The 22605-nt window shown below is 42.0% G+C and overlaps 1 protein-coding gene across 1 annotated transcript in view; it reads left to right on the top strand.

The window, feature by feature from the left end:
- LOC145408659 (organic cation transporter protein-like) overlaps positions 1-20871 on the top strand; it is a 43400-nt gene extending 22529 nt beyond the window's left edge. The window contains exons 4-12 of the mRNA XM_080279340.1: positions 2473-2576; positions 2815-2969; positions 3831-3999; positions 5618-5765; positions 9725-9822; positions 10335-10594; positions 10977-11161; positions 13436-13562; positions 20837-20871. Coding sequence (XP_080135466.1) covers positions 2473-2576; positions 2815-2969; positions 3831-3999; positions 5618-5765; positions 9725-9822; positions 10335-10594; positions 10977-11161; positions 13436-13562; positions 20837-20871 — 1281 coding nt within the window. The remainder of the gene's footprint in view (positions 1-2472; positions 2577-2814; positions 2970-3830; positions 4000-5617; positions 5766-9724; positions 9823-10334; positions 10595-10976; positions 11162-13435; positions 13563-20836) is intronic.
- Positions 20872-22605: the final 1734 nt, after the last annotated feature.

Raw genomic sequence — 22605 nt, 5'->3', positions numbered from 1 at the left:
TCCTCAAGAGCTGTGCTTCTGTGCGTACACCCTGCCTAGGTAAACTCTTTCGCCTTTGTCTTTCAAGTTGTAGTTATCCTTCTTGCTGGAAGTTTGCCTCATTCAGCCAGTCCCAAAGAAGGGTGACCATTCCCAACCCTCTAACTATCGTCCAATTGAATTAACATCCTGTGAAAAGTTTTCAAATCTATTCTTAACAGAAAAATTTTAAACCATCTATCCTATCACAACGTTCTTTCTGATCGTCAGCATGGGTTCCGTCATTGGCGCTTCACTGGAGATCTTCTCATCTACTTTCAGACTCCTGGTCATCATCCTTTCAGGACTTTGGCAAAAGCTTGCCATTGCACTTGACATCTCAAAGGCTTTCGATCGAGTCTGGCATAAATGTTTAATTTCCAGACTGCCCTCTTACGGTTTCTATCCTATCTGTGCATTCATCTTTATGGTCGTTCTATAGCCGCTGTTGAAAACTGCCATCGTTCTTTTCCTAGATTTATCAACAGTGGTGTTCCTCAGGGCTCTGTCCTATCACCAACTCCCTTCCGTTTATTCATCAATGACCTTCTAAGCTGTACATCTAACCCCATCCACTCGTACTCTGATGATTCCACTTTTTACCTTTCCATTCAGTTCCCACAATGTCCATCTCAGTAGTTACTCCTACTTCATCAACCAAGGGATGAGGCTATTGTACACCTAATGTCATGCTTGGCTCATATGTCTGACTGGGGCAAAAATAATCTTGTTGTTTTTAAGGCATCAAAGACTCAGTTTTTACACCTATCAACCAGACAAAATCTTCCATAGGAGTACCAACTAACGTTGAATAATATATAGGTCAATGCTGCATCATCCTTCAACATGCTTGGTGTTTCATTCACTTGAGATTTATCTTGGGAATATCATATTGCATCGCTTGTAAAATCTGCTTCCAAGAGATTAGCTGTGGTAAGCCGACCCTGTACATTCTTTACCCATGCACAGTTGTTGACTTTTAATGTGGGTTTTATTCGCCTCTGAGTAGAGTACAACTCTTATGTGTGGAGAGGCTCCCCACATACAGCTCTTCTCAATAGGATGGAGTCAGAGGCTTTCCGTCATCTCCTCCTCTTACTGGCTTCCTCCAACCTCTGTCTCTTCACCACACTGTTGCATCTTTATCTCTTTTCTATTGCTACTTCAATGGTCACTGCTCCTCTGAACTATCTGCTTGCATCCCTCCACCTCTACGAGGGGCGCGTAGCACCCGTCTAGCAACAATCTCTCATCCCTTGTCTGTCCAACTCTTTAATGCAAGAGTTAACTATTACTCCCAGACCTTCATTTATGCAACAGGTCAACTCTGGAACTGTCTCCCTCTGTCTGTATTTCCTGCTTCGTATGATCTCCAGTCTTTCAAATGCAGTGTGTCCAGGCATCTTAAAATGAACGGATCTTGAATTTGGGTCTTTTCGCATTTTTTTTTTTTCTTGGAAGGAACTGTTTTGTTGGCTCCTAGCCTTTGGTTCCTTCATCCTCGCATAAAAAAAAAAATATATCTATTAAAAGGCACAAGTTCACTATAAGACAAATAACTATTTGAAATTTCATGACTCTATAGCAAATACTTTCTGAGTTCTGGCCCAGAATCAAAATCTCTATACCATCTATTGTTGTTGATCCCAGTGATAACAGTACCCTCCTCTGACTTCGTCAGGTGAAGGGCAAAAAATGCATTGGGCCTTTCAGATTCCTTGCGCAAATCACAGTGAAATCTCCAAGATTTTTTTTTTTTTTACCTTTTCATATTAAAAAAAAAAAAAAAACGACTTAACACTCAGCATTCAACTAATCAAAAAATACACATAACTATATGATATTTCATGACTCCATGGAGAATACTTCTGAGTTCTGGCCTGGAAACGAAATTTCCATGCCACCTATAGTTGTTGATCTCAGTGATAGCAATAGCCTCCTCTGCTTCATCAGATGGAGGGTAAAAATGTATATACAGAGTGTTCCATAAGTGGCACTCCACTAGAGACTCAATTGGCGGTATCTTATGTGTTGTGGGGACTGCTTAGCCTGTTGGTGTGAGCGTGGGTGTAACAATGGGAGAAGGATATGAATAAATGACCCAAGGTAGACAGTAATAATGCTGACTTAACATTACCTGCAACACACGAGAAATCGCCCAGTAGAGTGGAAAAGGAGCGGTATATAATGGACCACACTGTATATATATGGTACTAATAATGTACAGTACAGTGGATTTGTGATGCTGGAGAGGGACGCCTTCAGGTGTCAGCACCGATATAGCTGTTTATACAAACGTACCCCAGCTTCCTTGCTACCCCCTGAAAGGGGGATTGCGGACGGCAGAAGGGCAGCCTTAGCCTGGAGTCCACTGGCTTTACATCCACATGAGCCTGAGGTTGCAGGTTGCAGCTACTAATATTATAGGTGATTTGTGTCCCCCTCTTTCGTCAGTTCGATCTGGTGTGCTCCAGGGAGTACATCCGACCCACCTACCAGAGCCTCTACATGTTTGGCACCTTCTTCGGGGCGCCCATCAACGGCCTCACGTCAGACAGGTTAGCTCACAGTTCCACGTGAAGCTTTACTTATTTACATGCGTCCAGAAGCGTTTCTGTGTTTTCATTAGCAGACTTAAGTATTGCAAAAAAAAAAAAAAAAGTGGTGATCCAGTACGCCCATGCACACGTTGTTTCAGACAGGTAAGAATGTAGATCTTCTTCATTTTTTCTCTTTTTCTCCTCCTTGTGGGTATGGAGGAAAAAGAATCTTATTCGTCGTCTTCTTTACACACAGGTTCGGGCGGAAAACAACGCTAAGCCTGGGGGTACTGACATATTTCTTCATTGCCATATCCAGCTGTTGGCTCACCTCCCTCCCGGCCATCCTCACCTTCCGTTTCATCCTCGGTTTCATCTATCCTGCCATCCTTCATACTGGCTATATCCTCGGTTAGTCCGTATCTCCATTACGTTATTTATCTGTTAGAAATTCTAGAAGAAGTTTATTGTCATCATAACCCCTTCACTGCCTTGACGTATTTGATTATTTTTCTCCCTATCTCCAGACAAATTTACTAGACTTGGAGGAGACTTTTGGAACTGAAACGGTAAAACACACACACACACACACACACACACACACACACACACACACACACACACACACACACACACACACACACAAAGTGGAATCCAATAACGTCTACACAACGAGGGGTCTTTCTGAAGTTGAACATTTTAATAAAAAAATAAACAAGGTCATCGGAGTGAAGTTGCTAAAAAGTTCAGGCTTCTAAATTGCTTACACTGAATTAACAGCCTTGCTAAGATCATGTTCTTTTCAACTATAAAAATTTTAGTAATGTGATTCTTGAAAACTAGTGCTCTGTATAGCACTAGAGGTATGTGCAAGTCCAAGTAGCCTACAGATCCCAAATTGCAGATCCAGAAAGGTGAGACATATTCCATCATCATTATGTGCTTTACTAATTATGGGAAAAATTTATAAAATAAATAATAATAATAATATAGCAGGGGTTATCTACACTTCCACGCAGTCAGTTTTAGCAATACGTAAAGCCATGAGCAAAAGTTCGTTGACACTTCTCTGACGTGTGAGGCAAGGGAAGATGTTACATGAATTATTTTGAAGTGAGAGCAAAATGAAACAGAAAGAATGGAAGAAGGAAAGATGCTCTCTGTTGTTTGGGGAGGAATGAAAGATATGGAAGGCAGGAGACAATGCTGGCAGAGGAGTGAAGCAGAATATTTGCTCCTGGCTGCATCGAAACCCCTCGTACTTTTATACAGCGCTTGAGGTATGCGAACCCAAGTACCGATCTATCGTGGGCGTACTGGCGTCTTTCCCGTGGGCGATCGGCACTATGATTTGGGGCGGAGTGGCCTACCTCATCAGGGACTGGCGATGGCTCCAACTGGCAGTCAACATACCCGGCCTTCTCATGGTTCCCATTCTCTTGTAAGTTTTTTATCTTTCATTTTTGGGTCAAGTTTTCCTCTAGACTTGGTTAGGGTTTAGGTTCTGCCATGTATTTAGTTCCTCGCCGTCTCATCGTCCAATACTCGATTTAGTTCAAGATGCAATTAGGAATTAGCTTTTGACACGCTTTTAGTTTTTACCTTTTTGTTGTTGTTGTTGTTGTTGTTCTTGATTAAGTTAAGCTTCTCGCAACGTATTTAGTCTCTACCTGGGTATAAATATGCTTTAGATTCGGCCTTAGTTTAGCGTTTGGCACGTATTTAGTTTTAGCTGAGCATACATATTTCAGAATTAGTTAGGTTTTAGCTCTTGGCATACTCGTATGTTGTCTAGGTGGGCATAAATATATTTCAGATTTAATTAAATTTTAGCCTTTGACATGTATTTAGTTTCTTTTTTTTTTTTTTTTTTTTTTAAGACTCAATTCCGGTTTAGCTCTGGCATCCATTTTGTTTTGGTATGTCACACAGCCATATAGCAGAACTTCTGCCTATCAGAATTCTTTTATTCCCCGAACTGAATCTCTCTGGAACTCGCTTCCCCGGAGTTGTTTCCCCCCAAACTTCAACCTGCAGCTGTTCAAGTCCAACCGTTACTAATATTTTATGAATGAAGGATGCCAGGTATCTGGTGTATGTTTTTTTTTTTTTTAATTCACTTATTCTTCCTTCCTTTGTTCTGTTATTAAAAAAAAAAGTATAGCTAAATTAAGGTTATGCTTTAGTTTTGGTGCGACTATGAGGAGGTATAGTTTCATTGCATAATCAGTAATGGTTCAGTTTTTCATTTATTTAGCCTTGACATAGTTTTATTTTAGATTAAATTGTGGTTTAGCTTTTGACCAATACTTAGTTCCTGTGGTTTACCACTGCAGTGCCAGTTAGCCAGAAAATTTTGTAGTTGAGTAGGTTCTTCCTCCCTAGAATTTTCTGCCTAGTTCAGTACTCTACATTCCTTGATAAATTTGACCTGCCATTCACAGATTTCATAAGTATTTTCTTCAGTGTTGTAGACAGTAGTAGTAGTGGTAGTAGTAGTAGTAGTAGTAGTAGTAGCTGCAACCCCAGGCTAAGCTGAATGTGAACCGGTGGACTGCAATCTTAAGTTCTTTTTCTGCAGACCACCAACATCATTTTGGGGGATAGTGAAGTAACTGAGAGACGTTTGTATTACTTCGTATCTGAACCCCCTGGTTATATCCTATATCTCTGATTGCACCATACATCATATATTTCTCCACCCCATCCACTCTGTCCTCTGGCAATAGGTCCCCCTTCCTGCGACTCACGCACCCCATCTCTTTCATATAGTTAATCTCTCCATCCCATCCCTCCATCTCATTTTTGGTCTCCCCCACTCCCTTCCTCCTCTCGCAGTGAAAAGAAAAAAAAAATGTCATTTGACCTTTTTTGCAATAAACAATTCTCCTTCATGTCATCTTGTCTTTCAACGTTTGAATGACTTCCCTCCAACTCACACCACCCCTCTCTAATACATCTCTCCACTCCATCCCTCCATCACAGCTTCTGTCTCCCCCTTCCTCCTCGTAATTAAAGGGAAAAAAGGTCTATTGTTTACCCTTCTTTGCCACACACAGGATTCTGGATGAGTCTCCCCGTTGGCTCATCGTGCATGGGAGATTTGAGAAGGCGAGCAAGACGCTGGACAAGGCGGCTCGCTGGAACCATGTCACCCTTCCACCCCAGGAGGAGCTACACTCGCTTATGCATGCCATTAGACAAGAGGTGATTGCCAGGGGTATATGAATAAAACACACACACACACACACACACACACACACACACACACACACACACACACACACACACACACACACACACACACACACACACGGCAAAATGTATGCATGTATCCGCCCCTCTCCCGGTGACGACTCAAGGTGCCTGGAGCCACTGTTTGACTCTCTTCTTCTTCATTTCTGCAACATTCGCGGCCTTTCCTCTAACTTTCGCTCTGTTGAGCACCACCTCTCCTCCTCTGAACCTCACCTTCTTTTTCTAACGGAGACTCAGCTGTCTGAGGCAACTGATAGCAAACTCTTTTCTGTATCCTCCTACTTTCTCTATACTCATTTCAAAGCCAAAAGTGGTTGTTGTGTATATATACGCAACGACTTATCTTGCTCTCGTGTTCCTGAACTTGATTCTTCTGAATTCTCCACACTCTGGCTTTGGCTTTCCTGTCATTCTCTGACTAAATATATCTGTGCTGTTTACTTATCCCCTAATTCTAATGACTATCAAAAATTCTTCGACTATCTTACTTCTACGATGGAACACATTCTATCCATTTCTCCTTTCTCTGAAATCTCCATTCTTGGAGATTTCAATGTTCACCACCACCTTTGGCTCTCCTCTCCTTTCACTGATCCACCTGGTGAACAAGCCTACATCTTTTCTATCCTTAATGACCTGGAGCAGCTTGTACAGCATCCTACCAGTATCCCTGACCGCCTTGGAGAGAGCTCCAACATACTTGACCTCTTCCTCACAACTAATCCTCTGCTTATTCTGTTAATCTTTTCTCTCCGTTGGGCTCCTCCGATCACAACCTTATTACCTTAACCTGTCCTATCACTCCGGTACGGCCTGTGGACCCTCAAGGGAAACGTCGTCTGTGGCATTTTGGAGCCGCGGACTGGGAGGCCCTCAGGCAGTACTTCTTTGATTTTCCCTGGAATGATTATTGCTTCCATGGCCGTGAGCCATCTGAGTGTGCCTTGCGCATTACGGAGGTTATTCTCTCGGGCATGGAAGCATACATTTCTTTCTCATATCCTTTGAGTAACGCAAGAAAGCCTTGGTTTAATCACGCTTGTTCTAATGCTGTCCACAACAAGGAGAGGGCCTACAAAAGGTACTGGAGCCAACCCACCCCTGAATCACATCATCTTTACGTTTCTGCCCGGAATCATGCTAAGTCTGTTCTTCGCTCTGCTAAAAATAATTTCATCCATACTAAATGCTCTCAACTCTCCAACTCGAATTCTTCTCTCCTTCTGGCACCTTGCCAAAAATCTTTCTAACAACTTTACCTCATCATCCTTCCCTCCTCTTTTCTACTCTGATGGTTCTGTAGCTATTTCTTCTACTGATAAAGCAGATCTCTTCACACAGACTTGCTCCTCCAATTCCACCTTAGACGATTCCGGTGCTGTTCCTCCATCACTTCCCCCCTCTGACTTCCTCATGGCTGACATTAAAATTTCTTCAGTTGATGTATTTTCTGCCATCTCTGGCCTCAGTACTAACAAGGCATATGGGCCTGATGGGGTCCCTCCTGTTGTTCTCAAGAACTGTGCTTCTGTGCTTACACCCTGCCTAGGCAAACTCTTTCGCCTTTGTCTGTCAACTTGTACCTTTCCTTCTTGCTGGAAGTTTGCTCTCATTCAGCCAGTCCCAAAGAAGGGTGACCACTCCCAACCCTCCAACTATCGTCCAATTGCTTTAACGTCCTGTATTTCAAAAGTTTTCGAGTCAATTCTTAACCCGCCCCGTCCCGACGAATTATGGGTACGTTGCAACGATTTGCATTTGCCAATCCCGGCGACGTACCAGTACGTCGTGCAATTACAAGGTCACTAATTTGCACAATTTTCAATTTTCGCACGTGATTTTTCGTATGTATACACGGGACACCTTCCTCTATTCCTGTACAAGATACCAAGCAGGGACAATGCCTTACACTGCATAACCTCCCCCCTCCCCCCCTCACAACATTGTCTTGGCAAAGGACCTGTTACCAGTGACCTGGCTAGTAAAGTTATTCAGGGCCAGAGTGATTCCCCAATCGATGACAATGTGGAGGACAATGTTTACATAGCATTAGAAGAAGAAACAGCCAGAAATAATGATCAGGTAGTGTGGCAAAAATAGGTCAGGTATGGTGATTAGTTAGTGAGTGAAACAATGCTTATAATGCCTTTATTACTGCTTGAAAACCAATATACTGTCATACTACATATACATTCGTACCAAGTAAATAAATAAATACCGTTTATGAGTGGATAAAATAGTTACCCTCCCATAGAACTCGTTTTCTTTGGTGCCAGCATGTTAGAAAACCCACTCAGGTAAGGAGGAACTCCTACCTGGATTGGGCACTTTAAACCTTAGGTGAGCGATTTCTCTATGAATTTTCGATGTTTCTCATCAAAAGCGAAGGTTTTAGCCAAAAAAAAAAAATTTCAAAAATACCTCGGGACTGGGGGATGTTGGAGGTGCGGAAAACCTCGGGACGTGACGGGTTAATAGAAAAATTTTAAGGCATCTTTCCTATCACAACCTTCTTTCCGATCGTCAGTATGGGTTCCGTCAAGGATGCTTCACTGGCGATCTTCTCACCTACCTTTCAGACTCCTGGTCATCCTCCTTTCGGGACTTTGGCGAAAGCTTTGCCATTGCACTTGACATCTCAAAGGCTTTCGATCGAGTCTGGCATAAATCTTTAATTTCCAAACTGCCCTCCTACGGTTTCTATCCTTCTATCTGTGCCTTCATCGCTAGCTTCCTTTCTGGTCATTCTATAGCCGCTGTTGTAGACGGCCATCGTTCTTCTCCTAGATCTGTCAACAGTGGTGTTCCTCGGGGCTCTGTTCTATCACCAGCTCTCTTCCTTTTATTCATCAATGATCTTCTAAGCTGTACATCTAACCCTATCCATTCATACGCTGATGACTCCACCCTTCACCTTTCCATTTGGTTCCCGCAACGCCCATCTCAAAAGTTACTTCAACAAACAAGGGATGAGGCTATGGCACACCTAATGTCTGACTTGGCTCGTATCTCTGAATGGGGTAAAAATATATGGTTGTTTTTAATGCATCTAAGACTCAGTTCTTGCACCTATCAACCCGACAAAGTCTTCCACAGGTACACCCACTAATGTTTAATAATATTCAGCTTAATCCTGCATCATCCTTGAACATGACTGGGGTTTCATTTACTCGGGACATATCTTGGAAAGATCATATTACATCTCTTGTAAAATCTGCTTCCAAGAGATTGGGTGTGCTAAGCCGACTCCGCTCTTTCTTTACCCCTGCACAATTGTTGACTCTATGCAGGGGTTTTATCTGCCCCTGTGTGGAGTACAACTCTCATGTGTGGGGAGGCTCCCCACATACAGCTCTTCTCAATAGGGTGGAATCAAAGGCTTTTCGTCTCATTAACTCTCCTCCTCTTACTGACTCCCTTCAACCTCTGTCTCTTCCCCGCACTGTTGCATCTTTATCTCTTTTCTATCGCTACTTTAATGGTCACTGCTCCTCTGAAGTGTCTGCTTGCATTTCTCCACCTCTACGACGGGCGCGTAGCACCCGTCTGGCAGCAAACTCTCATCCCTTTTCTGCCCAACTCTCTAATGCAAGAGTTAACCGTTACTCCCAGTCTTTCATTTATGCAACAGGTCAGCTCTGGAACTGTCTCCCTCTGTCTGTATTTCCTGCTGCCTATGATCTCCAGTCTTTCAAACGCAGTGTGTCCAGGCATCTCAAAATGATCGGATCTTGAATTTGGCTCTCTATTGTATTTTGTTTTTCTCTTGGAGGGAACTGTTACTGCGGGCTCATGCCTTTGGTTCCTTCTTCCTCGCATAAAAAAGAAAACCTATACGTCATTAAATTCCCTTTTGATCCCCATTCGAAAAGACTGTGTAAAATAAATATAAACTTCTTTCGTGGCAGGCTCACATGGGAAAATCCGGGATGGAGAAACAGAAGATGAAGAGAGCCTACAGGGAGAAGGTGACGCACTTCCTCCTGCATCTGCTCATCCTCTTCAGGTAAGTTTCAGGAGTGAGAGACAAGAAAAGCAAATGAAACATGAGCAAATATTTGTGCATTATTTGTACTTCACTGTACAGTCAGGGACAAAGTTTCCTCTAGTGACTGCAGAGAACGCAAAATCTTTGCGTAATGTGTCATAATACAAGCAGCAGCAGCAGCAGCAGCAGCAGCAGTAGTAGTGGTGGTAGTAGTAGTAGTAGTAGTAGTAGTAGTATAGTAGTAGTAGTAGTAGCGTGGCAGTAGTAATAACAGCAACAGCAGCAGCAACAGTAGTAGTAATACTAATAGTAGTAGCCCCAACTTCATCTGAAATGTTAACCCAGTGAACTGCAGCCTGACGCTGGCCTCCTCCAGCAGTCCACCACCTGCCGTTCAGAGGAATAGGGTTGAACCTAAGGGACATTTGTAGAACCAGTCAGTGGAGCCTGCCTGTTATATCAGTGCCACAGAGTGAAAATGTCATTCTCCAGGACCTATAATTCAAGAAACTCCTTCCTTGTCTCCACAGAACACACAAACTATGTGTCATCACTTGCATCCTGTGCCTCAAGTTCTTCCTGGTCTCCCTCATCTTCTATGGGATTGCCCTCAATGCAGTCAACTTCAGCGCCGATCCCTTCCTCTACATGGTTCTCTCGGGTGTGGTTGAGGTGCCTGCCTATGTGGTCTTGGTGCCCTTTGTGGCGCGTTGTGGGAGGAAATGGCCCAGCATCGTCTTCTACTTTATAAGTGGAGTGGTCATTGTGGCTGTGGCATTTATTCCTTCAGGTATGGTTGGGAAAGGGTGAGAGGGGATCAAGCATTTGTTAACCTCTTTAGTTTGGTGGCATATAGATTTTTAGCTTCTGTCGTGGCAATTTTTCTAAACTGCATGGGGTCCTTCTCAATTTTTCCTGCCGACTTTGGCTGGCTGGACGGTTTGATGGGCAAGGGTAGAGCCTTCTTTCATTATCATCCTTATCTTTAGCTCACAGAATTAGCTGTCACAGCCATAGTCTTCTCTGTAACAAACACTTACAAAAGAACCAATAAGCCTGTTGCTGTTTGCTATCCTTTGTAACCCTTTACAGACAGACAGACAGGTAAACAGATAAACAGACAGACAGATAGATAACAAACATTCCTATTCGCCCAATCTATTCCCTCCCAGATATGAAAGTAATGGTGTTGGCGTTGGCACTGATGGGGCGTATGTGCATCACTGCGGCCGACGTGATCCTGTACCTGTACTGCATGGAGCTCTACCCCACTGAGGTGCGCCTTCAGGGCCTCGGTTACTGCACCATCCTCTCCCGCACCGGCTCAATGATCTCACCATTCATCACAGAGTTGCTGGTTGGTATACTTCCATGCATATCTTGGCTCATTCACAAATACCCCACACACATACACACACTATAATAATTATCAACACACCATGCATCGATACGCTTTGTAACTATCACTGGTACAGAAGCTGTGAATATGGTGTATGGATTGGTATGCCTGATTCTCCCCTACCCTCTGTCTGTCTGTCTGTCTGTCTGTCTGTCTGTCTCTCTCTCTCTCTCTCTCCATATATAGTATAATTTCCATAGTTTCATGTCGTGTATAATGAGTAATTCATAGCAATGTCCATAATGTTTAAAGGAAAATCTCAAAGCATTGTGCACTAGATAATACAGAAATCAAAGTACTATGATTCTGCTTGGCTCCCATCGTATCCGAGGTTACCACCTTAGGATTTTCTGACACGTTTTCATACCGTGACAACCACCATTAGCATTTAAAGAATGGGTTCATGGCAAACTCAACTAAACACGTCCACTTCCAAAGAATTATACTACAGTGTTATATCTCTGACCTGCCTCATGTTCTTTCTTACATTTACAGTCTTCCCCTTTAGGAATTTATTATGCTCTCCTTAGTACCAGTGTTTAAAATCCATTCTCTTATCAACCATTCCCTTTTAATGTTCTGTCGTTTTCTGCTATATGATAGTATCCTATTTTTATTAACAGTCTGTGACTAAAGCCAAGCTTTTTATAGGGCCTGTCTTTTACCCTCATTTACACTGATGATCCTGCATCACATCCTATTGTAACACTAAGTTTTTATTAGTCAGTTATACTACGCCATTACATTAACCTGGGACAGGTTGGCCAACTCTCAACCATTAACCTGCTGTGTGCCAGTGCCATTTTAAAATGGTCTGATAAAAATCTACGGTCAATGCCAGTGCCGTTTTAAAATGGCTCAAAATTTAAAAATTCACTGTGACCGCATTTTTCAAGATTCATGGGTACAAATTGGCAGGCATGTATGTTAACTGTTCCTCTATCATGCCTCAGGCAGTCAAGGCCATACACCCACTCGCTTTCCCCCTCACGCTCACTCTGCCTCACTCTGTCTGTGTGCCTCACCCAGTGCTGTACATAGTGAAGACATATTGTAAATATTTTCACATAAGTGTAGGGACTATACATACTGAAATCAAGTTGTAAATATTTTCTTGTAAGTGTAAGGACTGTATATACTGAAGTCAAGTTGTAAATACCTTCTTGTAAGTGCCAGGACTGTATAGTGAAGTCAGGTTGTACCAATTTTCAAGTAAGTGTAAGACAATGCGTTCACAGTGAGAGAGACACGCAAATCATGACAGATGTTGAAGTAATAAGTAATCAGAAAAGTGTACTAAACATTGCTATACCTTCTCAGCATAAATACCTGAGTCTACATAGAAAACGGCTTTCTCACACCAATGTGGCAAGCGTGAGAGAGTGGGAATACCTGTATACAAGTATGCAGGACTCGATAAAACCCATTTCCAAGCTTCGATGAGTATTCCACATCAAAATCTATCATTTTAGCCCCCAAAACAAGGTCAAATAATGGCTGGCATGGAGGCGACCCATACAGCTAAAAATAGCTTGCATGTGGCAGGTTAATGTAAAGCTATGGCAGTAAATCACCACAACAGTATGGTATTAGGCACGAAGAAATGTACTGGAAAATATGGTGAGCCATCTATTAATTACGCCATTAAGACCAAGGAAATAACCAACAAAATTATTAAAATGCCACGAGATCAAATGAATGAACATCGGCTGTAGATACGAACTTATCACATTTTTCCCTTAATTAAGTAGCAAGAAAAATGCATGCAGTATGACAGTCTTGTTTCGTTAAGCATTCAGCCTACTAAAATGCAGGTATTACAGTAGTTCAAAAAATTGCTTAAGAAGATAACGCGCTAGCCGCAGTTTCGCATACCGGTATGTGTAAAATACACTAAATGATGTTTCAGTGTGCTAGAAATTGGGATATCCATGCCAAAATGACAACACTTCCAGTTACACACTACAGAGTACTCGAACCTAAGGTTCACATTGAAAGTGGTTGTGGGTTCTTTCATAACACTTCTGATATAGGGATTAATTTTGCACATTACACAACAACATCTGGGTTTACAATTTTTATGAAGATGATGTTGCTACTCAAACTCTCTAAGTAAGGTAAAATACCGATAATTATAGACAAGACAATTACTTAGTCAACAGTGCTACGAAGCCTCCGATACCACAATGAATAGTGACAAAGGCTCATCAGATCTCTCCCCTCTCTCCCCAGGGCCCAGTCTACCCCTCTGCTCCCTCTCTGGTCTTTGGTCTGGGTGCCCTGGTCGCTGGGCTGGCCACACTGCTGCTCCCAGAGACCCTAAACAGGAAACTGCCAGACACCATCGCGGATCTCGAAAATAATCCCTCGGAGCTCATAAGGTAGGCAAAAAAAAAAAAAGGAAAAAAAAGAAAGAAATTGGAAAAGAAAAGGAAAAAAGAAAAAAGAAGATTATAGTGATGGCAGTGACATATCTATTGATGTATTTATTGGTTTATTTATGTATTTATGTATCTGCAGACTGCAGAACTGTAGAATGGAGAACCTGGAGGAGGAAGGGGAGGAGGTGATGGAGGATGAGGAATCCAAATTGGCCAAGTTTCGGGCGTAGGGCAGGAGGAGCTTCTGTTTCCATCTCTCTCTCTCTCTCTCTCTCTCTCTCTCTCTGCCGTTAACCTCTTCAGTCCGATGGCTTTTTATTTATATTTTTATACTGGAGGCATAAATGAAGGCTAAATCTGAGTCTTCCCTTATTATGAAAAGAAATCGCTCCTTAAGCTGATGAAATTCGTCTGAAGACAGGCAGGAAGCTTGAAAATTATATATACGTCATTGGACTGAAGGGGTTAAGTTATGTTGCTGAGCATTTATATTATTATTATTATTATTATTATTATTATTTTTATTATCATTACTATTATTATTATCTTTATTATTATTAATTTTCTTATTTTTATTATTAATATTATTATTATTGTTGTTGTTGTTCATGGAAAGGTAATGAGAATGGCAATGAACTGAGTGATTATTATTATTATTATTATTATTATTATTATTATCATTATTATTGTTGTTGTTATTATTATTATTATTACTGTTATTATTATTATTATTATTATTATTAGTAGTAGTAGTAGTAGTATTAATATTATCAAATACAAGTGGTGAATGGAAATGAGTTGAGAATAATTATAACATACCTAGTGTCCTTCTGCTCCTTCAAGCCAAATTATGTACTATCTATCTATCTATCTATTCTCAGATGCCTTACTCCCTTATACGGGGTGGCCACAAAGAAATCACCTCCACGTCACCCTGTCCCCCGCTATTTCATTGCCCTGCTCCCAGTTCACACACCCCTCTCTCATATACTTCTCCACTCCATCCCGTCATCTCATCCTTGACCTTCCTCTCCCTCTCTCCCCCTCCACATACACTCCTCGTCAGTCTCTCACTGTCCATCCTCTCCACATGGCCAAACCACCTCAGCGTGTTTCTCCTAATGCTTCCTATCACATCCACATCCACACCACAATGCTGCTTCACATCCTCATTTGTCAGTCTGTCTCTCCATATGACTCCACAGGCTCCTCTCAAATAACTCATTTCCACTGCTCTCACTCTTGGCTTCTGTCCCTCCAATAACGTCCAAGCTTCACTTCCATACGTCAGAGCTGGTATCACAATACTGTCATGTAATAATTTTTTCACTTCCATGCTCACTTCCCTGTTTCTTATCACTGCCTTCAAGGAATCAGCAACCTTTCTTCCTTGTTGTACCCTTTCAAGCACTTCACCCTCCAAACTTTCATTCTTACTCATCACACCACCCAAGTGCTTAAACGTACTCACATTTTCCATTTCCTCATCATCCAACCTCACTGTTCATTCACTGCCTTCACCTCTCTCGAAGACCATAACTTTACTCTTCCCTACACTCACCTTTAGATTCCATTTCTTACACACTCTCCTAAACTCATCCACCAAGCCTTGCAGCTCCCCTTCGTCTTCACTTAACAGCACAGTATTATCTGCAAACAACAGCACAGGGAGTTTCCAAACACTGCCCTCTCTCATTGGGGCCACTCCAACATCCACTTCCCTACCTTGTATCTCTTTTATAACCCCATCCATGTACAGATTGAACAACGATGGAGACATGACACATCCCTGATTCAACCCAACCTTCAAATAGAAAAACTCAGGTCACTATCCACACACACTGCAGCCTTAGCACCTTCATACATACTCTTCACGTCATTCAGCAACTTCCCATCTACTCCATATGTTCTTAATACTTTCCACAATCCTTGTCTATCCACCCTGTCATATGCTTTCTCCAAATCCATGAAGGTCGCATACAACTTCTTTCCCTTCTGTAGACACTTTTCCAATAAAGATCTAAGAATGAATATCTGGTCTACACAATCACTTCCCTTCCTAAAACCTCCCTGTTCTCCAACTGATTTGTCTGTTATTTCCCTAACTCTGTCAATAAGTATCCTACTGTAAACTTTTCCTATTACACTAAGAAGACAAATACCCCTATGATTACCACACGCTTATTTTTCCCCTGTCCCTTTTGTACAAGGGAATAATTATACATGACTTCCAATCCTCTGGGACTCTACCTTCCTCCCAGGCCAAGCTGCACATCTTCCACATCCATTCTACTACTATCTCTTCCCCATGCTTCAGCATTTCACCACACACTCCATCAATTTCTGGGGCTTTCCCCATTTTGACTTTCTTCAGTGCTTCCACAACTTCCATCCTACTAAGTTATATATATTTTGAAGCGTCATTTTATGCATATCAGTGAAAGCGTTGTGATATATAGGGAGGTCCGTAAATGGCGATCCACTAGACAACTCGCCTGAGAGTAACTGGCTTGTTGCGGGGATGGCTCAGTCTGCTGGTGTGGGTCAGTGAGGGCAAGTGAAAAATAGATGATGCAGGGAGTTGACATTGATAGAGACTGGGTGTACAATGGGGGCAGGTGAAGACTAGACGAAACAGAGTAGACACTGATAGGGACTGAGACTGTACAGTGGGGCATGTGGATGTCAGAAGTCTAAAATATCATAATACAATACATAATAGCTGGTAGCGTACACATGTAATCTACAGGTTAAGTGAAAGTCATGGCCAGGGCTGAAGGAAATGGCGTTTGCATATTCTCTCTCAGGAATGCCAAATACAGCACCTCGTGATGCCTGATTGGAAAGTCCCCAGGATCGAGAGAGTTCCACTCAGCCGTGCCTTACACGTGACACAATCTCTCCTATATGGGAGAGAAGTTAGCAAGCAGAAGGAGTGAGTGAGAGAGAGAGAGAGAGAGAGAGAGAGAGAGAGAGAGAGAGAGAGAGAGAGAGAGAGAGAGAGAAGGGGGGTCTAGAGAGAGGCACGGTGGGAAAAAGGGCAGGCACGCAAAGTTGGCAAACATATAATGCTCACACCTCAATATGCTCTTGTGTGACATTCTCAATATTACTTTTGAGATATTCCCTTTGAAGAAATAAACTACAGTCAAACCCAAACACTCATCTTTATCTTTCTCCTGCCACCGACAACAAGCACAACTGACAGTATCTCCTACAAATCAACTCACTGTTAACTGCAGCTTGTCTACGACTAGAATATAATTAACTACAAGATCAATATATATATATATATATATATTATATATATATATATATATATATATATATATATATATTGCCAGACGCCTCAATCCCGTTTGGGGTGGCCACAAACAAATCGCCTCCAAGTCGCCCTGTCCCCCGCCATTTCACTGCCATGCTCCCAACTCACACCCCCCTCTCTCATATACCTCTCCACCCCATCCCTCCATCTCATCCTTGGCCTCCCCCTCCCTCTTCCCCCCTCCACCTCACTCACATACACTCTCTTCATCAGTCTCTCACCCTCCATCCTCTCCACATGGCCAAACCACCTCAGTGTGTTCCTCATAACGCTTCCTATCACATCCACATCCACACCATAACGCTCCTTTATATCCTCATTCGTCAGCCTGTCTCTCCACGTGACTCCACAGGCTCCTCTTAAATAACTCATTTCCACTGCTCTCACTCTTGACTCGTGTCCTTCCAACAATGTCCAAGCTTCACTTCCGTACGTTAGAGCTGGTATCACAATACTGTCATGTAGTAACTTTTTCACTTCCATGCTCACTTCCCTGTTTCTTATCACTGTTTTCAAGGAACCAGCAACCTTTCTTCCCTGCTGTACCCTTTCAAGCACTTCACCCTCCAAACCTCCATCCTAACTCATCACACTACCCAAATACTTAAACGTACTCACATTTTCCAATTCCTCACCATCTAACCTCGCTGTACATTCACTAACTTCACCTCTCTCAAAGACCATCACTTTACTCTTCCCTACATTCACCTTTAGGTTCCGTTTCTTACACACTCTCCCAAACTCATCCACCAAGCCTTGCAGCTCCCCTTCGTCTTCACTCAACAACACAGTATCATCTGCAAACAACAGTACAGGGAGTTTCCAAACACTATCCTCTCTCACCAGGGCCACTCCAACATCCACTACCCTACCTTGTACCTCTTTTATTACCCCATCCATGTACAGATTGAACAACCATGGAGACATGACACATCCCTGTTTCAAACCAACTTTCAAAGAGAAAAATTCACTTAGTTCACCATCCACATGCACTGCAGTCTTCGCACCATCGTACATACTCTTCACAGCATTCAACAACTTCCCATCTACTCCATATATTCTTAACACTTTCCACAATCCTTGTCTATCCACCCTGTCATATGCTTTCTCCAAATCAATGAAAGCCGCATACAACTTCTTTCCCTTCTCTAGAAACTTTTCCACTAAAGATCTAAGAATGAATATCTGATCTACACAACCTCTTCCCTTCCTAAAGCCTCCCTGTTCTTCTCCAACTAATTTCTCTGTTCTTTCTCTAACTCTGTCTATAAGTATCCTACCATACACTTTTCCTATTATACTAAGAAGACAAATGCCCCTATGATTACCACACACTTCTTTTTCCCCTTTTCCTTTGTACAAGGGAATAATTATACCTGACTTCCAATCCTCCGGGACTCTACCTTCCTCCCAGGCCAATCTGCACATCTTCCACATCCATTCTACTACTATCTCTCCCCCATGCTTCAGCATTTCACCACACACTCCATCAATTCCTGGGGTTTTCCCTGATTTAACTTTCTTCATTGCTTCCACAACTTCTATCCTACTGATTTCTTCCTGTCTTCTCACCTCCCTCCTTCTCCCAGCCATTCCCCAGCCACTTATATTCGCATTACTTCCATCCTCTACGTTCAACAATTCCTTAAAGTGTTCTCTCCATCTGCTCACTTTTTCTCCCTTCTCTGCTAGTAATCTACCATTTTTATCTTTCACTCCCCTGCTAACTTCACTTCCACCCTGTCTTACTCTTTTCACTTCTCTCCAGAACATTTTCTTACAGTCCCTCCACTTTACACTCAAATTCCTTCCAAATTCCTCATCCACTCTCTTCTTACTCTCTCTTACTAATCTTTTCACCTCTCTCTTCCTTTCCACATATAACTCTCTCTTCCGCCTCTCAACTTCTTCCACGCCCCTATTTCTCACCCATTCATTGTATGCTTTCTTCTTTTGTGCCACAGCCTGTTTCACCTCTTCAGTCCACCACGCTGTTCCTTGCACCCCCCTCCGCCTTCTCTTCCTTCCACACACCACATCACATGCTGCACATATTTCTTCTGTAAATATCTTACACACACCTTCCACGTCTCCCATCTGCTCCAATTCATATTTGCCCAATCGTTCCTCCACTTCTCTCTTATACTCTGCCTTTTTCTCATCCTCTTGTAACCTTTCCACTCTCCTTGCAACTACTCCTTCCTCTTGTCTTTCCCTTCTTCTATTCCTCCATCTCACTTGCATCCTAATTCTGGCCACCACCAAGTAGTGGTCAGAAAGTCCACTCCTCCAACCTCTATACACTCTTGCATCCTTTACACATCTTCGCATCCTTTCATCAACACACACATAATCAATCATTGCCTTCCTTTCATTCAGTTCACCACCCACCCTTCTCATCACTCGCCATGTATACCTGTGGATCATTTTATGCCTGAAGAGGGTATTGGCTATCACCAACCCCCTCCCAGCACAAATGTCCACTAACGCACTCCCATTCTCATCTATCTCGGCAGGCACACCCCACTCACCAACTATTCCATCCACCTTCACATTACCAACTTTACCATTCATATCACCAATCAAAAACACTCTCTCATTCCTTCCAAACTTTTCCATGCACATTTCCACATTTGTCCAGAACTCTTCTCTCACTCTTCTAGCACGATCTTGCGTTGGCGCATACACACACAATCGCCCACATTTGTATTCCAACTTTCAACTTTACCCACACAATCCTTGACCCAACTGATCCATACTGTCTTATGCTCTTCTTCCATCTTTTACTCACAACTATACACACTCCTTCCTTTGCCCTCTCATTCTCATCTACTCCTGCACATATACCCCATCCATACTCCCATTCTCTCACACTTTCTCCTCTCCATTTTGTTTCAGTTATTCCACATACATCCACTTTCGCACCCTCAAGCACCTGGACAATCTCTCTCTCTTTCACCTCATCATTCGCTCCTCTTACATTCCATGTACTCATTACCAAGTCCTTTGTCCGGTCCTGGGTCGTCATCGTTTGGTCAGTCCTTGTCCGAGGCTTCTTGTTTGTTTTTTTAGTTAGTTGTTTTCCGGGGAGGGGCACTAACCCTCCGCCAACCCTATTAGTCGCCTTTTTCGACAAGCAGGGATACTGGGGGAGTATTCTTGAAAACCCCTCTATCCCCAGGGGTATATATATATATATATATATATATATATATATATATATATATATATATATATATATATATATATATATATATATATATTATTATTTTTTTTTTTGTGGCAGTGGTGGCATGAACCACGTTTACGAGTCTACGAGTCTACAGTTGAGTCTACATTATCATGATAGAAAACAAAAAATACTACAAGTTCGAGCTATTTGACGCCTCACAACTTTACGCTGGCAGTGGCTTGATAATACATTGTTACAACCAATTTTCACAATTCTATGTCAGGCTACAATCAGCGAATAAACGAACTTCAAGTATCTATGACTGCTATGGAGTAAGCAGGTGAGACAATAACCAACATTATCTTCGAGTTAACACCTTACAGCAAGAAACTACAATTAAACGTTGTACAAGAAATCAAATAGAAATCTACGATCAAGTAACCACATACGGAGCTTTGAGAGCGCTGACTCGCAACCACATCAACCCCCACCTGACCCCACCCTTCTCTCCAGCCACCCTCCATCACCACTGCCACCACGCTGATGCAGGGATGACGGAGCAGACGACGCAGCAATTACAAATTCCCTCACTCACCACTTGTCTCACTCATCGTTACTCACTCAACATTACTCATCGTTACCCATTTACTCACCATATTTACCACAGCGAGAAGTCAACTTTGTGCTGAGCTAGCATTTGCTGAGAAAACAACAACACGTCAATCAACCAGTGTCAGACAACACCACTCACCACCATTCACACCGTTCCCACCACAATAAAAATCAGTGAGTTGAATAGTTACTTCATTTATACAATACACAATTATAGACACAATGATAGACAAAACATACTGCACCAACATAGTTACAACTTACGTACGTAAACCTACTTCAGTTACCTACATTGTCATTCGCTAAGTACTTGGACCAAAAATAACAATTATTATATTCATTCATTTACTATAGCATTCATTAATTCCCAACGACTGTTACCATTTAAACATTTGGCATATATATAAAATATGTGTTTCATGCACAGAACTAAGCAACAATCCATCTGCAGAATGATATATAAAATATACTATCACATTAATCCACTGAGCAATTTAAAAACTGTAATAAACAGTTATTAATTAAAGCTATCTAGTAGGACCAGACATATGAATTACAATGAAAATCAGTAAGCGAGAGAGAGAGAGAGAGAGAGAGAGAGAGAGAGAGAGAGAGAGAAAGTGGCCAGCACGAATGACATTAGCAAGAATGAACAATCTCTTTCACACAACTGTGAGGACAAAGATTTCCACACAGTGCTGACACATACATTGTCCACCGTAGGTACAAACGAATTCCAAATGAGTGTATATAGTTAATGTTGTATATAATGTATATTTATTTTTATGTAAAATAACAAAATATGGGGTAATATAATATCATTTCCAATAATAACTGTGCAACATAACAAAGCCTTAAAAAGGGTACCAAGGATTATGTAGCAATTATGCAATCTTGGACACCACCGAAAAAACCTAACAGACGATGAAAACAAACTACAGGAAATCAATACATAAAAAAATAAATTACGATCGCATAACAAACAAAAATATATAGGTGCAACTGTTGCTACAAATGCCACAATACAACATAAACTCCTATAAATGAAACAACGAGCAAAGTTATTGTTCTCCAAGAGCCAGTTGTAATGCGAATCATCACTATCGTCGACACAGCATGTCTGGATTGGCTAATTATTATTTTTTTTTTCTTTTAGGGAAATGATGGAGGGGACTTATAATACAGACTGTGTAATATTACTGCAGCAAGTGTTATATATGACTGATTTATAGTACTATTCATTGCTGTATCTTCCTATTGTGTTACTATTGGGTAATCATATGCATGTGCACAGAATTATTTCGCAACTTACAATGTAACATACAATGTAATTGTACAATATTACTGAAGTTACTACAGTTATCTACAGTATTACTGCAGTTACTACAATACTATTGCAAATACTACAAAACCTACAATATTACTACAGTTACTACAATTAACTACAATATTACTGCAATTATGTATCATAACAATTACAATATTACTTCAATTAAAAATACAGTTATGGCTGGGGAGGGATAGGAGTGGGGAAATGGCGGGCAGATATCCTCAGGGGAGTTTGGGCGACAGGGGGAGTGCGGGTGCGGTGTTGGGGCCTTTCAACCGCATACCGGGAAAAAATCTCTCTTGTTAGCTCCCTCACAAACCCTTCAAAGGTTTCCTGAACGCCTGTTGTCATGGCGTGCAGGTGGTGGCGATTCAGAGCAGTTATATCTAGCAAGTGAAAGAAAAGCTTCTTATATCACATCATCGTGGTCCTGGCACACTCGACCGTGGATATCATGGAGTCTGACTGGTCCACCAGGCGCATGTTGATGTTATAATTTAGGACACACTCGGGTTTCCATATGTGGCGCCTGTTCTCGCTCCGGTAATCCACGGAATCAGTACGGTGCATCAAGGGGCGGTG

The sequence above is a fragment of the Coenobita brevimanus genome, chromosome 78 (genome assembly GCF_032717465.1).
Source record: "Coenobita brevimanus isolate Jiangsu-jjx chromosome 78, ASM3271746v2, whole genome shotgun sequence".
NCBI lineage: Eukaryota > Metazoa > Arthropoda > Malacostraca > Decapoda > Coenobitidae > Coenobita > Coenobita brevimanus.
This window is presented reverse-complemented; position numbering and strand designations above follow the sequence as displayed.